General features: G+C 37.6%; 1 protein-coding gene across 1 annotated transcript in view; it reads left to right on the forward strand.

The window, feature by feature from the left end:
• The first annotated feature begins 2,738 nt into the window (after positions 1–2,738).
• MAP9 (microtubule associated protein 9) overlaps positions 2,739–18,640 on the forward strand; it is a 34,363-nt gene continuing 18,461 nt past the window's right edge. The window contains exons 1-7 of the mRNA XM_021698898.2: positions 2,739–2,822; positions 3,872–4,025; positions 4,798–4,882; positions 5,990–6,310; positions 12,273–12,502; positions 15,201–15,294; positions 16,817–17,055. Of these exons, the coding sequence (XP_021554573.1) occupies positions 3,951–4,025; positions 4,798–4,882; positions 5,990–6,310; positions 12,273–12,502; positions 15,201–15,294; positions 16,817–17,055 (1,044 nt within the window). The 5' untranslated portion in view covers positions 2,739–2,822; positions 3,872–3,950. The remainder of the gene's footprint in view (positions 2,823–3,871; positions 4,026–4,797; positions 4,883–5,989; positions 6,311–12,272; positions 12,503–15,200; positions 15,295–16,816; positions 17,056–18,640) is intronic.

Here is an 18,640-nt window from a genome sequence, read left to right on the forward strand (position 1 = left end):
GAAGGGCAGGGAACTTTTGAAGAAGAGTCACTCCTCAGTTGCTTCTTGATTGGAAATAGATCTTCTCCCTCCCCTTGTGACCCAAAAGGCAACACACTATCACTTTGTTCAAATGCTTAAATCTTCAATGAGATAGATTCCATATTCACAGACGATTTCCTCTGCTTAAAATATACTTCTGATCCCTCCTATTTCCTAAATTCATTAATCAACTCACACTCAGTTTCTCTCTGAAAACTTTGTAGTGCCTCCAGGAAGAATTCTTTGCTCTCTCTTGAGACCTCTCTTTGTACTTCACAGAGAAATTAGCACAAAGTATAATCACCATGTGCTTACCCAACCTTCCAGCTGTCTCTGGTCTATAAGATCCCTAGGCAGAGACCTACTCTGGTTTACATTTGAACTCCCCAAATCTGACCTAGAATGTTATTGATGTGGGTGTACTGAATGAATGAATGAATGAACGAAGACAAGGTTGAGAAATGAAAAGGGCATAAACTCAAAAAATATTTGCTAAGCAAATATGTCTGAGATCAAGTATATATTTGAAAAAATAAAATAAAGAGAAAATGTTACATAAGCTACTGAAATTTTGTGTGTTGTAGTGTTTTTATTTTTTTAATTGAGTATATGTGGCCTTCTGGAATGTTTCAAGAATTATTTTTCAGTTTAAAATGCTATTTGTTTATTCATGAGTTCATGCAACAATTATGCATTTATTGCAAACTACGTGTTAGATAAAATCATAGTATTAATTCAGGTATTATATAATGTTATTATTAACATATTATACTGAAGCTACCTAAAAATATTGATAATGTGCATAATATTCTACTGTTTAAGGTAACAGTAGAAAAATACTGTGCTTTAGGTTTTGTGTAGAAATCAAGTTGAGTTCAGGTTAACTTCCTTTGTTTACTGTAGCTTTGTAAGGCATAGCTTGATATCATTTATTAATTATTTTGTACCAAGTTGAAAATAAAAATCTAGTGGGTTCTATGGAAAAGATAGGATCTTAAAGCCTTTTTCATTAATATTTTTTGTGAATTTCATTTTCTTAAATCATACCTAAATGAAAACTACATATTAGCCAGGTGGATAAAAAATGAACAGAGTTTTTTGAATGAATATAAATATTCAACATGAACAAATTAGGACTCCGCATAGTAGGATGCTGGGGATTCTGTCCTCTCACTGTGGGTACAGTTACCATGACAGAATCGTATTTGTTTATTAATAACTTACAGGAATTAGAAAGTTAACAGTAACTGGTAGAAATGGGAAATATTTGTCTTATGCAATGACTCACTCAAAAATGTTTGAAAACATCAAAATTAGGCCAATGTTGATCAAACTGAGTTTCCAAACAAGTTGAATATGAATCGAATACAATTTTGAAAAAATTGAATTGTCAATGTTGTAAATGTTGCTAAAAGTAAAATGTTGTAAAATGTTGCAAATGTTGTTGTTAATGTTTGTTTGGTTGTTTTGGTTGTTTTGAAAAAATTGAATTGTAAATGTTGTAAATGTTGCTAAAAGCATAATTTTTAACTAAATTTCATATTTCTTGTTATGCACATTTAGTTTTCAATATGTTAATTTATTAAATCTATATATCTCAATGGGATTTGTTTATAAATAATTGTTGAATGAGTGAAGAATTAATAAATTTTAGAGATATGGGGAAAAAATACCAGGAACAAGTTTAATTACTAGACAATGCATTCATTTGAACAATTTAGCTAGGATTAAATATCTTTTAAATTAAAAATAGTATAAATCTATGTTATTTTGAAGTCTTTAAAGAAGTGTTTTTGTCTTTTGTTTATTTAAGGATTCCCTATGCTGATTAAGTGATGTTGGTTTGGGTTACTTCAGCAGCATGTGGTCCTCCGGTCTGAGACCATTTTGTTTATTGACTGGTTTGATTTTAACCAGATTATCCACTTCGTATACAAAGGGGGAAACTTTACATTAAAGAAACACTTGGAATGGGGTTTTCAGCTGTGTCAACAAGGGAAGACTTCTGTCCAGGTCCTTTGTGACTGAGTTGCATAAAAAGTGTATCTAATATTGACTGAATGTAATCCCAGGCACTCTTGCAGGTATCCCACCTGCATTATTTCATTCAGTGCTCACAGCAACACTCTAAGGTGGCTATTTATTATTATTATTTTTTTTTTTCCAGAAGAGGAAACTGGAGCATCATTTGCCTGACATCACACGGGCATAGGGAAGTACCAGAATTCAATGGAGCAGTTCCTCTCCTTAGCCTGCAAATGTCACTATGTAGCTAGCTATTCTGTCCCATCTGTCAGTACGCTATTCTGTCAGTCTTCTATTCCGATTCGTAGAACTTCATAGCCTAACTGTGGCAAAACGGTAAATGTGCTTTGGCTCAAGCAGCAGGTGGAGGTAAGGACTCTCACTCCACTAGAAAGCTCAAGGCTCTTGGTTCCGGGTGGGAGCGGGAGGGTCCTGTCTCCTAGGCAACAGCTGTAGCACCGTAGACGATAATGCACCCCTTTCCCGGGACCCAAAGGGGTGATGTCATTTCCTTCGTCTGGGCGATTGCCTCAGGGACGCATCAGGCGGAAGAGCGGTGTTGGGTACCCGGGAGACCTGGCGGTAGGGAAGTCACTTCCTTCCGGAGACGCGGTTTCCTAGCAACCGTCTCCCATCTCCGCTTTTAGTCCCTCCCCTTTGCTCAGCTCAGTGCCAGTCTCCCAGAGCCGGCAGGCCCAGGTCCCGGCGAGAGACTCCTGCCGGAGGCCAGGGGCTCAGTCCTTAAGGTAGCGGGAGCCCATCGAGGATCGGCTGAGGTGGGTACAGAACACGGGTCTTGGGAGGTCTCGGAGGAACGGGACGTGGACAGTGCTCGGTTTGCACGGGCCTGGAGAGTGCTGGGAGCGGGCGGGCAGGCGGCGCGGTGCTGTGCGGAGCCGGCTGGGACCCGAGGGCCACCCGGCCGGGCGGGAGCGGTCCCCGGGCGCGCGCTGCGGCGGACGGCGAGGTGGCTGAGGCCCAGGCCTCGACTCCGAGCACGAGAAAAGTTCACAGGCCCATTCGTGCAGTGATTTTAATGCTGCTTATCATGGAAGCTTCGTTTTGTTTTATCTAGCCCCATGAGCACTGTTGTGAGAGGGAAGAGCGACTGGAAAAAAAAAAACAAAAACAAAAAACGTCGCTATTGCAGTTTAGCATTATTGATCTTTGTCTTTCACTAGAGCTGTACGCAAGCTTTTGTTTGTTTGTTTTGGTTGTCCTTCTAGTTGTATCTTTTATGCTGTCGATCTCCTTAGTAGTCTTTTTAAAATAAGATATGGCTGTTTCATGGGCAATGTTATATTTCTTGAATGGAAGAGACGGGAAAAATAAGGTGTTGCATTTTAATTGGCAACATTTTATCATACTAAGCTGTTGCAGTCGTTTATTTGCTCATCCTTAAAATAATTGCAAAACTATTTTAGGATAACTTCAATTTGACTTTTCTTTTTTTGATAATAAACTCGTGAAAATTTTATATTTCTTTAGAAGAACTCTACATATTTAAGTGAATATGTAGTACAATGTTCATGAGATGCTTTTCTTAATCGTTCGCTTATTTATTTATTTATTTATTTATTTGACAGAGAGAGAGATAGCGAGAGCAGGAACACAAACAGGGGGAGTGGGAGAGGGAGAAGCAGGCTTCCTGCCGAGCAGGCTTCCTTCCCAGGACCCTGGGATCATGACCTGAGCGGAAGGCAGACGCTTAACGACTGAGCCACCCAGGCGCCCTCGCTCTTTTTTTTTTTTTTTAGCACTAAAGGGTAGTAATAGAAATTCTCAAGTTTGCAAACAAGTCTGATTTGTTTTTTGTATATTTCAGACACCATCAGAGTTTGAATTATTCCAATTATTTATTAGCTGTTTTATAAAGGTAAAGAGTAAAAAACAAAAAAAACACTATGTCTGATGAAGTTTTTAGCACAACTTTGGCTTATACAAAGAGTCCAAAAGTCACCAAAAGGACTACTTTCCAGGTAAAGTATTTCAAAACATTTTTTTTATTTTGAGTGATTTTAAAAGTAAACACTGTATTAGCAATGTTGGACTTGAAATGATTCTAGAAAGGGCCCTGTATAATGCAGGAGTATATCTTACATTCCTGTGGAGGTTTTGCAGTTGATCATGTTTAGGCTCCAGTATTACCAACTCTTCTGTGTGGCTTTCAGACTACTTAACTAGCTTCACTACTAAGTTATTACTAAGATAAAAGTTTAACTCAACTTTTAAAAATTAAGTTATATAGCAACTTCAAATTTGCATAGATTTTTTTTTCTGTTATAATAACATTTCAGTTTTCTCTATCCAGTCACCACCATTTGAACTCAGCCTCTAAGTTTGCAGTATTAATTATATTTATTACTGCAATGTGCTAAAACAAAAGATCTTAAAAAGTACCAGTTTCTTCTGAAATGCCAGTTTGTAATAAATCCTGTCTAAATTGAGTCCTGTCTTGTTTATTATTCTCCCGCCTTAATTACACCCTGTAATTTATTTATTTGATATTGCCTGTCTCTTCCAATTGAACTGTAAGCTCCATAAGGAGGAGGAACTTGTCTGTGATGTTACACATTGAGTCTGAGGGCTTGGGTGCATGGCATAAGGTGGGCTTTCATTGAATAGTCGTTATATGAATGAAACCTGAGTTTGAAAGCAGTTATTAACCAAAAATTGTTTGTTTAAAGAATTAATTCTAAATATGAGAACTCTGTGTTTGGGTGGAAATTGATTTTAATTATCTCGTTTCAGGATGAGCTAATAAAAGCAATTACAGCTCGCTCAGCCAGGCAGAGGAGTTCCGAATACTCAGATGACTTTGACAGTGATGACGTTGGTATGTGTGAATATGGAAAAGTAAACCACTTTTCCTCTTTTTGCTTCCTTAGTTATGTTTAGCTCATCCCTTCAAAAACAATCACGTTAAAATAATAGCTGTATATACACTGGTTTTAAATTTCCAACTTTTTAATGAGTAAAAAGCCACTTGTAATCTTCAAGAAGAAGTTGTATGATTGTCTTTGTTTCTGAACGGTGTATACTGAAAATATAAATTAACCGATAGCAGGTTTGAAATAAAAGGCTGCCTGTCTGTTGTAAACCATGTTGGACACACCAGTGTCAACCCTGTGAGACTCTAGCGAATTAAAAACTAGAGCCCAGAGAACTAAACTTTGGTGCATGTCAGAATCACTTTTGTAATGCTTTTTGTAAATCAGATGTTTTTGGCTGTAATAGGGGCTCAGTTTTAAAAACCTAGTATATCAGTGCTGGTATGACTTAATTTGGTCTCTTTTGATTATGTAAAAATATTAACATTTTAGGTTTCAGGTGTAAGCACACAGAATTCTAAACTTGAAATTCAGTGCTTTGTATGTTTGTATTCAGTGAATGATTTTGTTCTCTGAAAATAATCAGAACAGTAGTTATAGCATTGCTATATAGTTAAGTTGGCATTCTTCAATATTCTTCTCACAGTAAAACGTAATACTCTAGTATGGATGAAATTGTAGTACCAAAATTTTTATGGAAAATAATATAATTAGCCAATAACTAGTAAAATTCTTCTACTTACCATTGTTTTTGATTTTATATAGTGAAGTCGTTTGCAAATAAAAGCGCTACAGTCCAAAACCTAATTTAAATATCCTATGCCATTGTTATTTTGAGGAACCTTTGAATGACTTCTCAGGGTAAGCGGAGGGTTTGACACACAATTCACATTCAATAAGTAAGTTTTGAATAAATTAATGAAATTGAAATTTTTATTTCATAAATAGCAATAAAAACTGCCTAAGTTAGCTGTGTTTTAGAGCTGCAGATACTTGCATCCTTTCATGGTTGTAAATTCATTTCTAGTCTTTAGGGTAATCTTTTTGATTTCTGTAACCTTCACAACTTTAAAAGAGACTATTGAAAACATTTTTTCTCTTCCATTTTTCAGTTTCCTTAGGTGATTTTTCTGACACCTCAGTAGATGAAAATTCAGAGAAGAAAAAAATGAATGATTTCCATTTATCAGATGATGAAGAAAAGAATTCTCCAAAACTGTCTTTTTTGAAAACCAAGAAATCAAACAGTGACATAATGAAAGATGAGCCAGTATTCTCCACCAAAAATGATGAGGAAATGGCACCTGATGGTTGTGGAGCCATGGTTGGAACTCCCTTATCTGAATCTCAAAATAAAGACCAGGAAGTTGAAAAAGACAAAATTAAAATGAAACCTAAACCCAGAATTCTTCCAGTCAAAAGCACATCTTCAGGTAATTCACGTTACTATAATTACATTTCTTGAAAACTTATTTATTATTTTTAAATTTTTTTTAAGATTTTAGTTATTTATTTGAGAGAGGGAAAGAGAATGAGAGAGAGAGCACAAGTGGTGGGAGGGACAGAGGCAGAAGGAGAAGCAGACACCCCTCCCTGAGCAAGGAGCCCAATGTGGGATTCAATCCCAGGGTCCTGGGTTCATGACCAGAGCTGAAGGCAGACGCTTAACCCACTGAGCCACCCAGGTGCCCCTTGAAAACTTATTTTAAGATAATCAAAAAATATCTTTATATGGTAGCTAGTAAATATTTAAGAAATAGACTTAACTTTTTAGTTTTAAAGTTATAAATCAAAATAATGGAACCATAGAGAAAACTCGTAATTCTGAGGTCCAGTTACATGTCAGTCTTGCATCTATGCTGGTGCCTGATAGAAGGCCAGAATACCTTGTCATCCACAGCTATGGCTCCCGAAGCTTCTAGGTCCAGGCTTGCAAGGCCTTTGGGCTTCAGTTTTGTTTTTAGGGATGAGACTGCAATGCAGTCCTTTCTGATCCATCTTACACTCCAGAAATCAGTTACAGCAGGAAGGAACTAGTCCTTCAAACAATCATTTCCATGTCTTCATTTACCAGAAAATTTTTTTTGACATTTGAGTATGTGAAGGGAGAGAGTTTTGTTTTTTGACATTTGAATATGTAAAGGGAGAGAGTTTTGTTGTTGGTGTTGTTATTTAAGCCTCCAGCTTTCCTTCAGAAAAGAGAATCTCCATTTAGTTTCTCTGTTCCCTGGGAAAGTCCACTAAAACTCAGTTTTCTGAAGGGGAGTTCCTGATGTGATTGGGAGTACAGTAGTTTCTCCACAATTCTATTGAGCTGTAGGCACAATGGAGCAAAGATGGAGTGAAGCAGGAACCAGCCTCTCTGAGGTCCCCTGAGCCACCACACAGAAACAGGGGCATAGAAGTTTAAGGGTTTGATGCCTTCTAGTCATTTTTTCCTGTTTTGTAGAAAAAATATTAGTCGATACTAACCTTCATAAAAATTTCTTTTCTTTATATCATCATTAAATACTCTACTGGTAAATATTCATACTTCACATATTAGGTATCACTGGTAACATCAGACAGAACTTTATTTCAGACATATATTAGGGAACCACTCCTTCCCCCACAATCTCACTAACTTTCAAATATGAACAGAGCAGGGACTATTAGGAGAAAAGCCACCCTATGTTAATTATATGTGACCTTGGTGAATAGGGTAGGCCTTATTGTCCTCGTGAGGAGGAGGATAAAACCTGCTCTTCTTGTTCTACAGAATTGTTTTGAGAATCTATTGAAGTGTATCTCAGAAACTATACAATTCTACCAAAAATATAAGCACAAGGCATAATGAAACAGAATTAAATTGCTGAAATGTACCTTCCCAGTGTACTAAATAGTACCAAAAATAGAGAGAAAGGGAACATAATGGAACTTGGTGAATAATCTAGTAGTTCACCATTTCCCAAAGTACCTTCTACAGTTTGTGCATTGGTATTATTGGAAAAACACAGAACTATAGAAATTTTAAAGTAATTTCTTTGTGAGAGAACTTCTTGGAGACATTAATAAAGAAATATTAACAGGGAATTTTTAAGAAGGATAGAACAGACAGTGTTTCCTAGTCCTAGTGACTTTAGAAATCTATTTTTGTGGATTGTATTTATCCTATTTGTCTTGATTCTGAAAAGCTTTTCATTAGGTAAATAAGAAAATGTAAGCATACAGAACCTAAAAGTTGGTCTGATATAGGTAGAAGTATATAATTAGAACTGTATGGTAGATAATCATCAATAATCCACCTATTTAATACCTTTTTTAAAAAAAACCTGTGACAAATTAAAATGAATAGAGAAATGCTGTCTCTAAACCACAAGATGGCACCAGGATTCTAAATACTATACACAAATGTGCAATGCTTATTTTTAAAATCATTAGCCATTGGCAATTTACTATATGTTATATAAAAATAATTACCAAAAACAGGTAATCATTTACACTTAATTATAAAAGAAAGCATTTTGAAAATGTATAGATGTATTTTTTCTTTCTGAAAACTTCACAATACTTCTGGGGTGGAATTTTGGTATAAAATATATTAAAGTCATTATTCCTAGGCTCTTCAGATTGAAGAAAAAAAGTTGAGATTAGTGGTTAGTGCCTGGCATATACAATACATTTCAATAAGTATTTTAATGTATAAATGAGTAAGTGAGTGATTCATTCATGAAAGGAAGAGTGTGGTTCACAAGCTAAGTTTTATCCTTTTCTAAATTTTTAGACTTTTTCTTACAAAGTTTGGAACTTAATGTTTTTAATGTGGTAACACATTGCAGAGTAGCAATTAATGCTTTATAAAAATATTGGAACCTGAAAGTTTCCTTTGTTCTTGCTTGTCTTTTGTTAAAAGTGCAATAACTAGACTCTTTTACTTTATTGAGCAACTGTAACATGGGGAGTGATTGCAGAAAGTAATTTTTACAGGGTATGTTGCTTTTATTTTAACATTAAAATGACTAAAGTCATGAACTTTGGAGCCAGGGTGCTCTTGCTTTAATCCCACAAACTAGAGTTTATGACCATGGGCACACAACCTCTTTGTTCCTCATTTTATTTGTCTGTAAGGTGGGCATAATAGTCGAACCTGCACTAGTGGTTTGAGGCAGTTAAATGAGTTTATATATTTGAAGTGTTTAGAACAATCTGGCGTAAATTAAGCACTTTTCTAAATGCTATTATTATTTCGCATTTGTTCATAAGCAGATCATTTTATTTTTCCATACATATTTATTATGAATACAGTTTCTTTCACTATGTTACAAGCACTGTGATGATAACTAAGAATATGACATTAAAAAGGCATGGTACCAAAAAAAAAAAAAAAAAAAAAGATATAATACCAATCATCCAAGACTGTCTTAATCCATTTGGGCCACTGTATCAAAGTACCATAGACTAGATGGGTTTTTAAACAGCAGAAACCTATTTCTCACAGTTCTAGAAGCTAGAAGTCTGAGATCATAGTGCCAGCATAGTCAGGTGAGAGCCCTCTTCCAGGTCTCGGACTTCACATTGTATCTTTACGTGGTGGAAGGGGCAAGGGAGCTCTCTGGAGGCTCTTTTATAATCCCCTTCTTGAAGGTTCCACCCTCATGACCTGATCACCTCCCTCCCGCCTGATACCATCGCCTTTGTGGTTAGGATTTCAGCCTAAGAATTGGGCAATACACAAACATTCAGACCATAGCAAAGACTTTGCAGTTTAATGTGAAGGTATATAAAAGGTGTAGTAAGAACACAGGAAAGTAGGCAACTAAATTTACCTGAGGGCATCAGGGAAGGCTTTCGGGAGGAAATGGCAATAATAGTTGTAACTGACAAATAATGGTACCCCTAGTTAGGAGTCTTGGTTGTAAATGACTCAACTCAAACTTCAGTGGAAAGAAGAATTTATGACCTTATTGAGCACGGATGTGAGAAGACCTCTCTTTAGGTGTGATTAAGTTGGAAACAGTACTTTCATGTCATTTGGATTCTCTACTTTTGTCTTACCTCCCTGATTCCCAGACCTTCTCACTGTCTCCTCCCACCCCTGTCACTGGCCCAGTTACTCCATCCCTTGGTCCTATATTTTTGGTCTCCTATATTTTGGACCTATATTGGTCTGTTTGTCTCAGACATCCCTTCACTTGGCAGGAGTAGTCCCCAAATGATATCCTTCCAGCTTCATGACCTTAAAGGCATATCCTCCAACTCTAAATAGAAAAATACTGACCTGACCTCCTGCTGTGGACAGGGGAGAAGTTTCTGTGATAAGCTGGGAGGCTCGTATGCATTGGGGGCCCACCCTTCTCATTGAGGTATGGAGGAAATCTTTGTTCACCCACTAGAATTACAAAGATGGAGAAGAGGAGAAACTACCCTGAAGAAAACAGGAGTGATAAACCAAAAAACAAAACAAAAAACAAAAGAACACAAAGAAAAGAAAGAAAAAGAAAAGTTTACCACAGTTATTAATGTTCACTGAGCACTTACCATGAGTCAGGTACTGTGCTATGCACTTTATTTTCTCACCCAGGTCACAGAGGTGCCTTAGGAATTCTTAACTCATTTTACCAAATGGGAAAATGAGCCTGTGGAGGGTTATATGGTTGTGTAAGGTTACAATGTTAGTGTCAGAGCCAAGATTCAGATATGAAATACCTGAAATAGGCACACTCATACAGACGGAAGGTAGAATGGTGGTTTCCGGGGGCTGTGGGGAGAGGAAGAGGGGAGCTGCTCCTCAATAGATGTAAAGTTTCACTTAACGCAAGGCGAATATATTCCAGAGATCTGCTGTACAACACCGATCCTTTAGTTAACAATACTGTATTGTGCGCTTAAAATTTGTTAAGCGGGTAGATCTGTGGTTAAGTGTTCTTACCACAATTAACAAAAACTGACTCAACACCTTCTTTCAGGCATTATACAATATTCTGCTTACACTGAGGCTCAAATGACATGCAAGCATTTGTCAGGAGAAGAGGCAGGAAGCAGACATTCTAGGCGGAGGGATCGGCTTGGGTAAAAGTATGGTACCAAGAGGGATTGCGGCGCAGCCGTGAGACAGCAGGGAGCCCGGCACTTCCAGAACACAGATTCCAAAGGGGGTGTGCCAGCAGACGAGGCAGCGCCAGCAGCCAGCGAGAAGACCGTTAAGACCTCGTATCTTGTTCACAGGCACTTAAGCTCTTATTCCGTAGGATTGGACGCTGGGGAGCCACTGAGGCATTTTGTGGAGAGGAGCCTTGTGATCTGATTTTCGTTTTATAAATACCTCTGAGGCAGGAATCTAGGAAAGAGCGGCTGAGGAGCTGACGGCGGGGATGCAGAAAGTGGGATAAATGAGAGATGTAGCAAGAACAATCAGTAGGGTATGCTGGCGCGTTGGACACGGGGGGAGCAGAGGGAGGAATCCGGGATGGCTTGAACACTTGGCCGGAGTTTAGACCACAGCTAAAATGGCCAGTGAAGCATTTATAGCAGTGCCAGCTCGGTCTGATGATGGAATCTTCCAGCAGCATTCATACGCCCATGTGTAGATAAAGAGGAGGAAGGTGGTGGTTATTTCAGTTTTGAAGTTTTGTCGGAAGAAAACACTGGTAAACAATGGAGAAATGAATATGCATAGCAGGTAAAATTTAGGCAAAAATTTACGTAGAAAACTTTCTTGTGTTTTGAGGGCTGGAAGTATACCAGCATTAGATTGTTGTTTTAAACTTGGAAGTAATGGAAATAGTAACTGAGAAATTTTAATAACTCCAGGGAAGTTTTATGGACTCAGAGAACTGCAGCTCATAAATGGAGTTCTTCATGCCTCCGTCCTGGGAGAGAGAGCACTTCTGTCCCCAGTACTCACATCATCCTCATACTTGGAACAGAGCTTACCTTTCTCTTGGACTTTCTTTTGTTTAGAACCACCTCCCCTCCCATCCTGTAAAATCCTTTCACAGGGCCATTGTCACTGTCTTGATTAGGAAGTCCGGTAATGTGAGTAATGTGTACGGGGCCTGGCAGCCCTCACTGCAGGTTTATGGATGAGCCCCACTCCTGTTATAGAGGCAGAAATGGGGCACAGCTGGTGTTCTGTTCTCTGTTTTTTTACTTTTTCTCGAATGCTATGAGAGTTCATAAAATCGAAGAGTTAACTTGTAACAAGTGTCACAAGGAACAAGTATACTAGTTCCTTCCAGGATGGCAGCTACTTTTAAAAAAGAAAATTGGATTACGGACTATTGCTTATTTGTGCTTACGGGAGCCCTGTGTAGAGAAGGACTGCCCAGGACAGAGAGCCACGGTGCATAGGCATGGGAGGGAAGTCATGGGCATTGTTTTGTATGCCCACGTTAAAATGGTTTGTGTTTTCAACAGAAAGCAGCAGGGGCCTTGAAGCAAACAACCCCTTTAAGCCTTCACCTCGGCCCCGGGGCATGTTGAAGAAACACAGCCCTGGGGACGTGAAAGAGGGGCTAGGAGAAGATAAGACAACTGTCCTCCATGAACAATTGGAGGCACACTCTGCACCGCCCCCCCTTCCAAAGCTAAGTGACAGTCAACTAGAAGCTGAGAAAAAATCATTCTCCGGAACCCTCGATCCAGAGGTTAGCACTACTGTTGAACTGCTGAATTGTGCTCTTCAACTGAGGTCTTTGCGCCTGATTATGGAAAAGAGAATATTTGTGTACATGTGTGTGTGCGCGCGCGCGCGTATGTTTATGTGTGTGTTATACATGTTTTCTTCAGCAATTGATAGGGAAATAATCTAAAGAGGTTTTTTTTTTTTTTTTTAAGATTTTATTTATTTATTTGACAGAGAGAGAGAGCACAAACAGGGGGAGAGGCAGAGGGAGAAGCAGGCTTCCCGCTGAGCAGGGAGCCCTATGCGGGGCTCCATCCCAGGACCCTGGGATCACGACCTGAGCCGAAGGCAGACCCTTAACAGACTGAGCCACCCAGGTGCCCCTAAAGAGTTTTTTTTTTTAATATACAATATTCCATTGAGTCTAAAACTTCACCAACTCTAAGATATGGCAAAGATGTAGCATTATTTTATGTACTGCTAAGAAAGAAGAAAACTCTGCCAATTAATCTATAATACACCAGTATTATAAAATGCATCATCCGATTTCAGAGAAAGTAGAATGTGAAAAAAAAATGTTGCCCTTTTGAATCGACGCAATACTGTCTATCTTTCATCATAAGAATTTATAGTTTTATTCACGTATCTTTGAGTTATATAATCTATGGCTAAGGACAGTATAGCCAGTGTCATTTTATTCACTTGGTTTTATTCACTCAACAAAGGTATATTGAATGATCATGACACTGTCCTGTATTTTGGGGGATCTGCCAGAATGGGAGTAAATGTGACTCTTCAGGATTTCATCATAGAGTTTACTATATATTGTTATTAGGGCGGAATGCTTGGCCCCCTCTCTTAAACCGACTGAACCACTCAGGCACCCTAGGTGTGGGTTTTTAAAAAATATTTATTCCGCTTGGACTTCACTGAGCTTTCGGGATCTATAAACTGGATTTCATTGAGCTTCAGGATCTATAAACTGATAATTTCTATGAAAATGGGAAGTTTTAAGATATTTTTCCTGCCCTGTTTTCTTTTCTCTCCTTTTAGGACTGAAATCTTTGATATGTCTCATCTGATCTCTAAAATTCTGTTCATGTTTCTTCAGTCTTTATTCCCTTTGTTTTTCAGATTGAATAATTTGTATTGCTCTGTCATCAAGTTCACTGCCCTGTTCTGCCATCCCCGATCTGCCGTTGTCTATCCAGCAGATTTCTTATTTCAATATTGTAGTTTCCAACTCTATAATGTCCATTGGGTTTTTTGGTTTTTGTTTGTATTTTTCATATCTTTAAGATCCCATCTGGTTCAGCTTCCATGCGTGCATTTCCTTTAAGTGCTTAAACATATTTATAATACCTACTTTAAAGTCCTTGTTTACTAATTGCAACATCTGGGTCATCTCTAGGTTGGCTCCTGAGGACTGTTTTTGGGGTTTGGGGGTTGTTGTTTTTTTTTTTATGAGTATGCGCCACCATTTTCCATTTCTTCACCATTTAGTAACTTTTTGATTGAATACAGGATATTATGAATGATATGTTATAAAAATTCTCGATTCTGTTATGTTCCCCTGAATATGTGTTTTAGTACACAGATATTGTGGCTGGACTGAAATTCCCAACTCTGTCTCCCTTGCCATGGGTATCAACAGAAATCCCTGCTTAGTTCTTTCAGTTTCTAATTGCTATGATTTCACAGGATATTTTCTGATGTCTTTTCTCTGCCATGCATAGATGAACAAAGGGTTTTGGGTGAGTTTAATATGCAAATTTGGGGGTTCATGCCCACTGCAGCTCTTTCTCAAACTCACTGGCTGATCTTCTCGTCCTAAACTCTATCTTCTGCTCCCTTAAGCTAGTTCAGTAAGGCTGTAACCTTGTACCACTTGAGCTGCACAGATGGGTGAATGCACTCAGGCAGAAAGCTACTAATTTGCTACTAATTTGCCAGTCTCCTCCACAAAGCTTTGTCTCTCAAGATAGTGTCCTGTGTTTCAGCTCTTTTGCCATCTTCCGAGATGGTTTCTGTTTATCGCTTTTGACAAATAATTGTCTTTGTACTATAAAATATTGTGGAAATGAAAAATAGAATTTATTATTTATACAACAAAGCCAAACTTCTAACATTATGATACCATCAACTTTAGGCTAGATTACTATTCTCTAAAGAGATGTTTAGTTCAGGCACACAAATATAATTATTTCATTTCAGATATAATTTCCAGAATTTTAAGGAAAACTCAAGTGCATGAAATCTGTACTTTTTCTAGCTAAATATTTGGTAGTAGCTGGCTACTTGGTTTTATAAATTGCTTTCATTTGGACGAATAGTAATATTTGACACCAAGGGTTTTTGCCTACCGTCTCCTTTATGCTTTCTTAGAAATAAGAATTAGAGAAAAAGATATCAAATCCTTGTCTCAAATATTTATGAGATTTGATTTGAGAGCACGAGTTTTGAAAATCACTGAAAACAAATATCGAGATGTCGGTTCAAGAACTAGAATAGCTCTTTAGTGACCCCTTTTATTCAAGACCCCAAGGTTTGAACGTAAAGCATGTTAGCCTCCATAGGCTTAATGCTTTTGGTGTTTCAGCAGCAAACTCCTAATTATGATGATTTCAGAGTTATAAAATTGTCTTAATAATGCTGTTGCCCTACCACAAATCTTAAGAACTAAACCTACATAGTAAATCCTTTTTTTTTTTTTTAAACAGGATCCATGTCTGACAAGTTTATCATCATCATCCCTTAAAGAAAGTCTTGGAGATTCCTTTTCACCAGGATCTGGGGGGAAAGCATCCGTAAAAGGTGGTTATATCAAAATATTACAGCTTAGTTTATGTGTGAACTCTATATTACTTAGAATCCTATCTGTAAAAGAAAGAATACATAGTTATAGGAATGACAGGTTTGTATTTGCCTCCGTTTTAATCCCAACTGTGCTATTTACTAACCATGTGATTTTAGATGCAGAACTAGACACAGTTCCAAGAGCAAAGTAACAAATCTCTCTGGCCCTGTATACTGATCTTTAAAATGGGGATCATAAGAGCAACCTACCCCACACAGTGGCTGTGAGAACTAAATGAGTTAACGATACATGTAAAGCACTGAGAACAGTACCACAGTAAGCACGCAGTAAGTGTGAGGGGTGAGTTGCCCATGTATTTCTTTCCTTAGTCCTAGGACTTATAGCTTAATGAGATCTATAGACTGATAATTTAGAGCTAAAACGCATCGCTGTTTCTAGGACTGAGATGTGTAACATTTATTAACTGCTTACTGTGTAGTATAATATTTGTCATTTTACAGATGAGAAAAACTGAAATGCAAAGATATTGGGAAACATACCCAAAGTCAGTGACAGAGCCATAATTTGAATCTTTGGCTCCACAGTCCTTGTTCTTTTTACTGAACGCATTTACTGAATCCATTCCTGATACTTGGGAGTCATGAGTGCTCTCCAAATGAAAATGTCTAACTCTAATTACAAAATTATTTTAAATCCCGCTTACTTCAAAACAAGTTTCAAAAATGGCTGTAATGAAAGCAGCAGAATTAAGACTTTGACAATAAAGATCCAAAGTTGGCCAGTAGGTGGCTCTTAGTAGTAACTGAAAGTTGGTGATGACTGATTTCTTTCTATCGAACATTCCAAAGTGGGGTAGACAGAATAATGGAAGCAGTTCTGTGATAGCAAAACTGAATCTTCTCGTGCCAGAGCCTGAGACTGTCCCTTGGAGCACGAAAGGGAAGAGCAATAGGCGCCACCTTTAATGCCTGTTACTAAAGGCAGGCCTCAGAGGCAGCACTGCATCTCAGCAGGAATAAAACTTTATCCTGTGTGATGACTCTTCTGAAACTGCATGAGTTCTTGGCTCTCCTGCACCTCTACAGGTTTACAGCTGCACCGCTTGTACCTATGGTAACAGAGATGTGTGCCTTCTGCTTACACAGCCTCTTGTTCCAGCTAAGAAACACAGGCTTTGAAGAGAATAGATAGTGCCGTCCTACTTACCTGGTTTATCGTCAACAGGAGTTTTGGTGTGTCTTTGGTTTAGGGTAGTTATTCCATTCTCTTTACTAATATGATGTTTTTTTCTAAGTATTAGGTATGTCAAATGTTTTAGTAGATTGAGTAGCCATTTTCTCTTTCGTAGATCACTTTGGAGAAAAGTTTATTCAAGTTGAATATAATAGCTCTCCTTGTGTTTTATTCTGCAAGACAAAGATTATAAACAATCCTCATTTAGTAGAAAGCAAATGAATCTGTTACCCACCATATTAGTTCAGAAGAGAATTTTAGTTTTGTGACTCTGTCTCAAAATAGGTCAGAATGAAGAACTCCCTGAAAACCACATGAAATCAAATGAAAATGAAGAGAATTCATTTTTGATAGACTTTGTTACTACTCCAACTGAGAAATCCCAGGAAAGTCAAGTGATTACTGATGACCTTGAAGAAGAAAAGGAGAAAGCTGAACTGATTATGAATGACTTAACAGTTGATCCACCACTATCGAAATCTCAGAGTATCTTAATATCTACTGACACAACTGAATCTTCAAAGGTATTTATATGAAATTATACCTTTTATACTACAGCTTTAAACTCAAAATAGACCTTTTAAATATTTTATCTGCCACATTATGTACTTTTGAATCGTCTGTGGAAAACTCATCTTTTGATAACAGTATATTGTTAGGTAGACAATAGAATCAGTAGAGTTTTACTTCGGGGAAGGTTTACAGTGAATATAAGTCAGTATTTCTTTAAAAATTATCAAAGGTATATGATCATAATATACTCTTAAATATCTCAGAAATACAAACTGTTAAGTGGGTAAGTTTCTATAGGTCTTCATGTTAAAAAATGCAGCTGTCTGGAACAATTTCTGAGGCTTTGAATTAGTGAAAGTTACTCCTTTAGATATCATTTTTAAACATTTTACAAATTTTAAGGAAAATCTTTAAGAAATGTTTATCAACATCTTGCTTGTTTAAATGGATGGACAAGATTGTTATCAGAAACTATTATTATTATTATTATAACCTTGAGAACCACAGTTTCAGTGTGTAGGATTACTTGTCACCTAGCTATAATGTACCAGAATACTATATTTTTAAGATTTATGGTATAGCATTTTTAGTTTTTATTTCTCTTGAATTTAGTCTTTATTCCTTATAGCTATAGTTAGCTGGTAACTATGTATACTTACTATTGAGGAAGATAACAGTGCTAGTTGAAAACCTGTGGTTGAATAGGACTTGTATAATACAGAATATCAGTGCTTTGTGTTAAAATTTATGGGGAAGGTTCATTAAACCATGTTCCAGATTTATTGTTCCTAACCACTTTCTTTAGGAAAAGTCACTCATGCCAAGTTAGTGATGTGCTTACATCTGTGGTCTCACTTCAATGCTAGCACCTGTCTAACTGTGTAAAGTAAAGAGGTTACTCCATAAAAAGAAAAAGGGTATTCTGGAACTTATAGACATGATCCTAGAAATGTCTAATAGAGGCGTTCTAAATAACAACAGCCAATTTCTGTATAACAAGTAAGATCGTAACATTTCTTTTGATTGAATCCTTGGCTTTATCCATACTCCCTCCTGTGGGATCTTCCTCAAGTCTGAATCACATCACTCCCCTGCTAAAGTCTCTTGGTTGGATTGTCTTCCTTAGAATAAAATGCAAACTCCTCTCCGCATCCTCAGGACCTCACGCGATTCTTCTCTGACCATATTCATCCACTCTCGCTGCCATTCACTGTGCTTCAGCGTCATTCACCTTTTTCTGTTTCTCAAAATCATCAAGCTCTTTCCCTTCTCAGGCTCTTAACATTCACTGCTTCTTTCTTTCCTCCCACAGACCTTCCTTCATGTGGCCTCTTTCTTCCCATCATTTGTCTTAGCGCTGCTGTCAAGACCTCGGGGAGGCCTTCCCTGGTCACTGTCATTAACATAACCCCTCACCGTAGTGACTGTCACTGGACCCTAGTTTATCTCCGTCGTGACTCACTTTCGATTTTGTGTTTCATGTCCGTCAACACTCTCTAAAATGTAGTATCCTTACGAGTTTCCAGAAGCTCCTGTACTTGACACATAGTAGATGCTTTAAGAACATTGATTCCCTGGCAGTTTGGCCTCTAAGCC

This window comes from Neomonachus schauinslandi, chromosome 2 (assembly GCF_002201575.2).
Source record: "Neomonachus schauinslandi chromosome 2, ASM220157v2, whole genome shotgun sequence".
Classification (NCBI taxonomy): domain Eukaryota; kingdom Metazoa; phylum Chordata; class Mammalia; order Carnivora; family Phocidae; genus Neomonachus; species Neomonachus schauinslandi.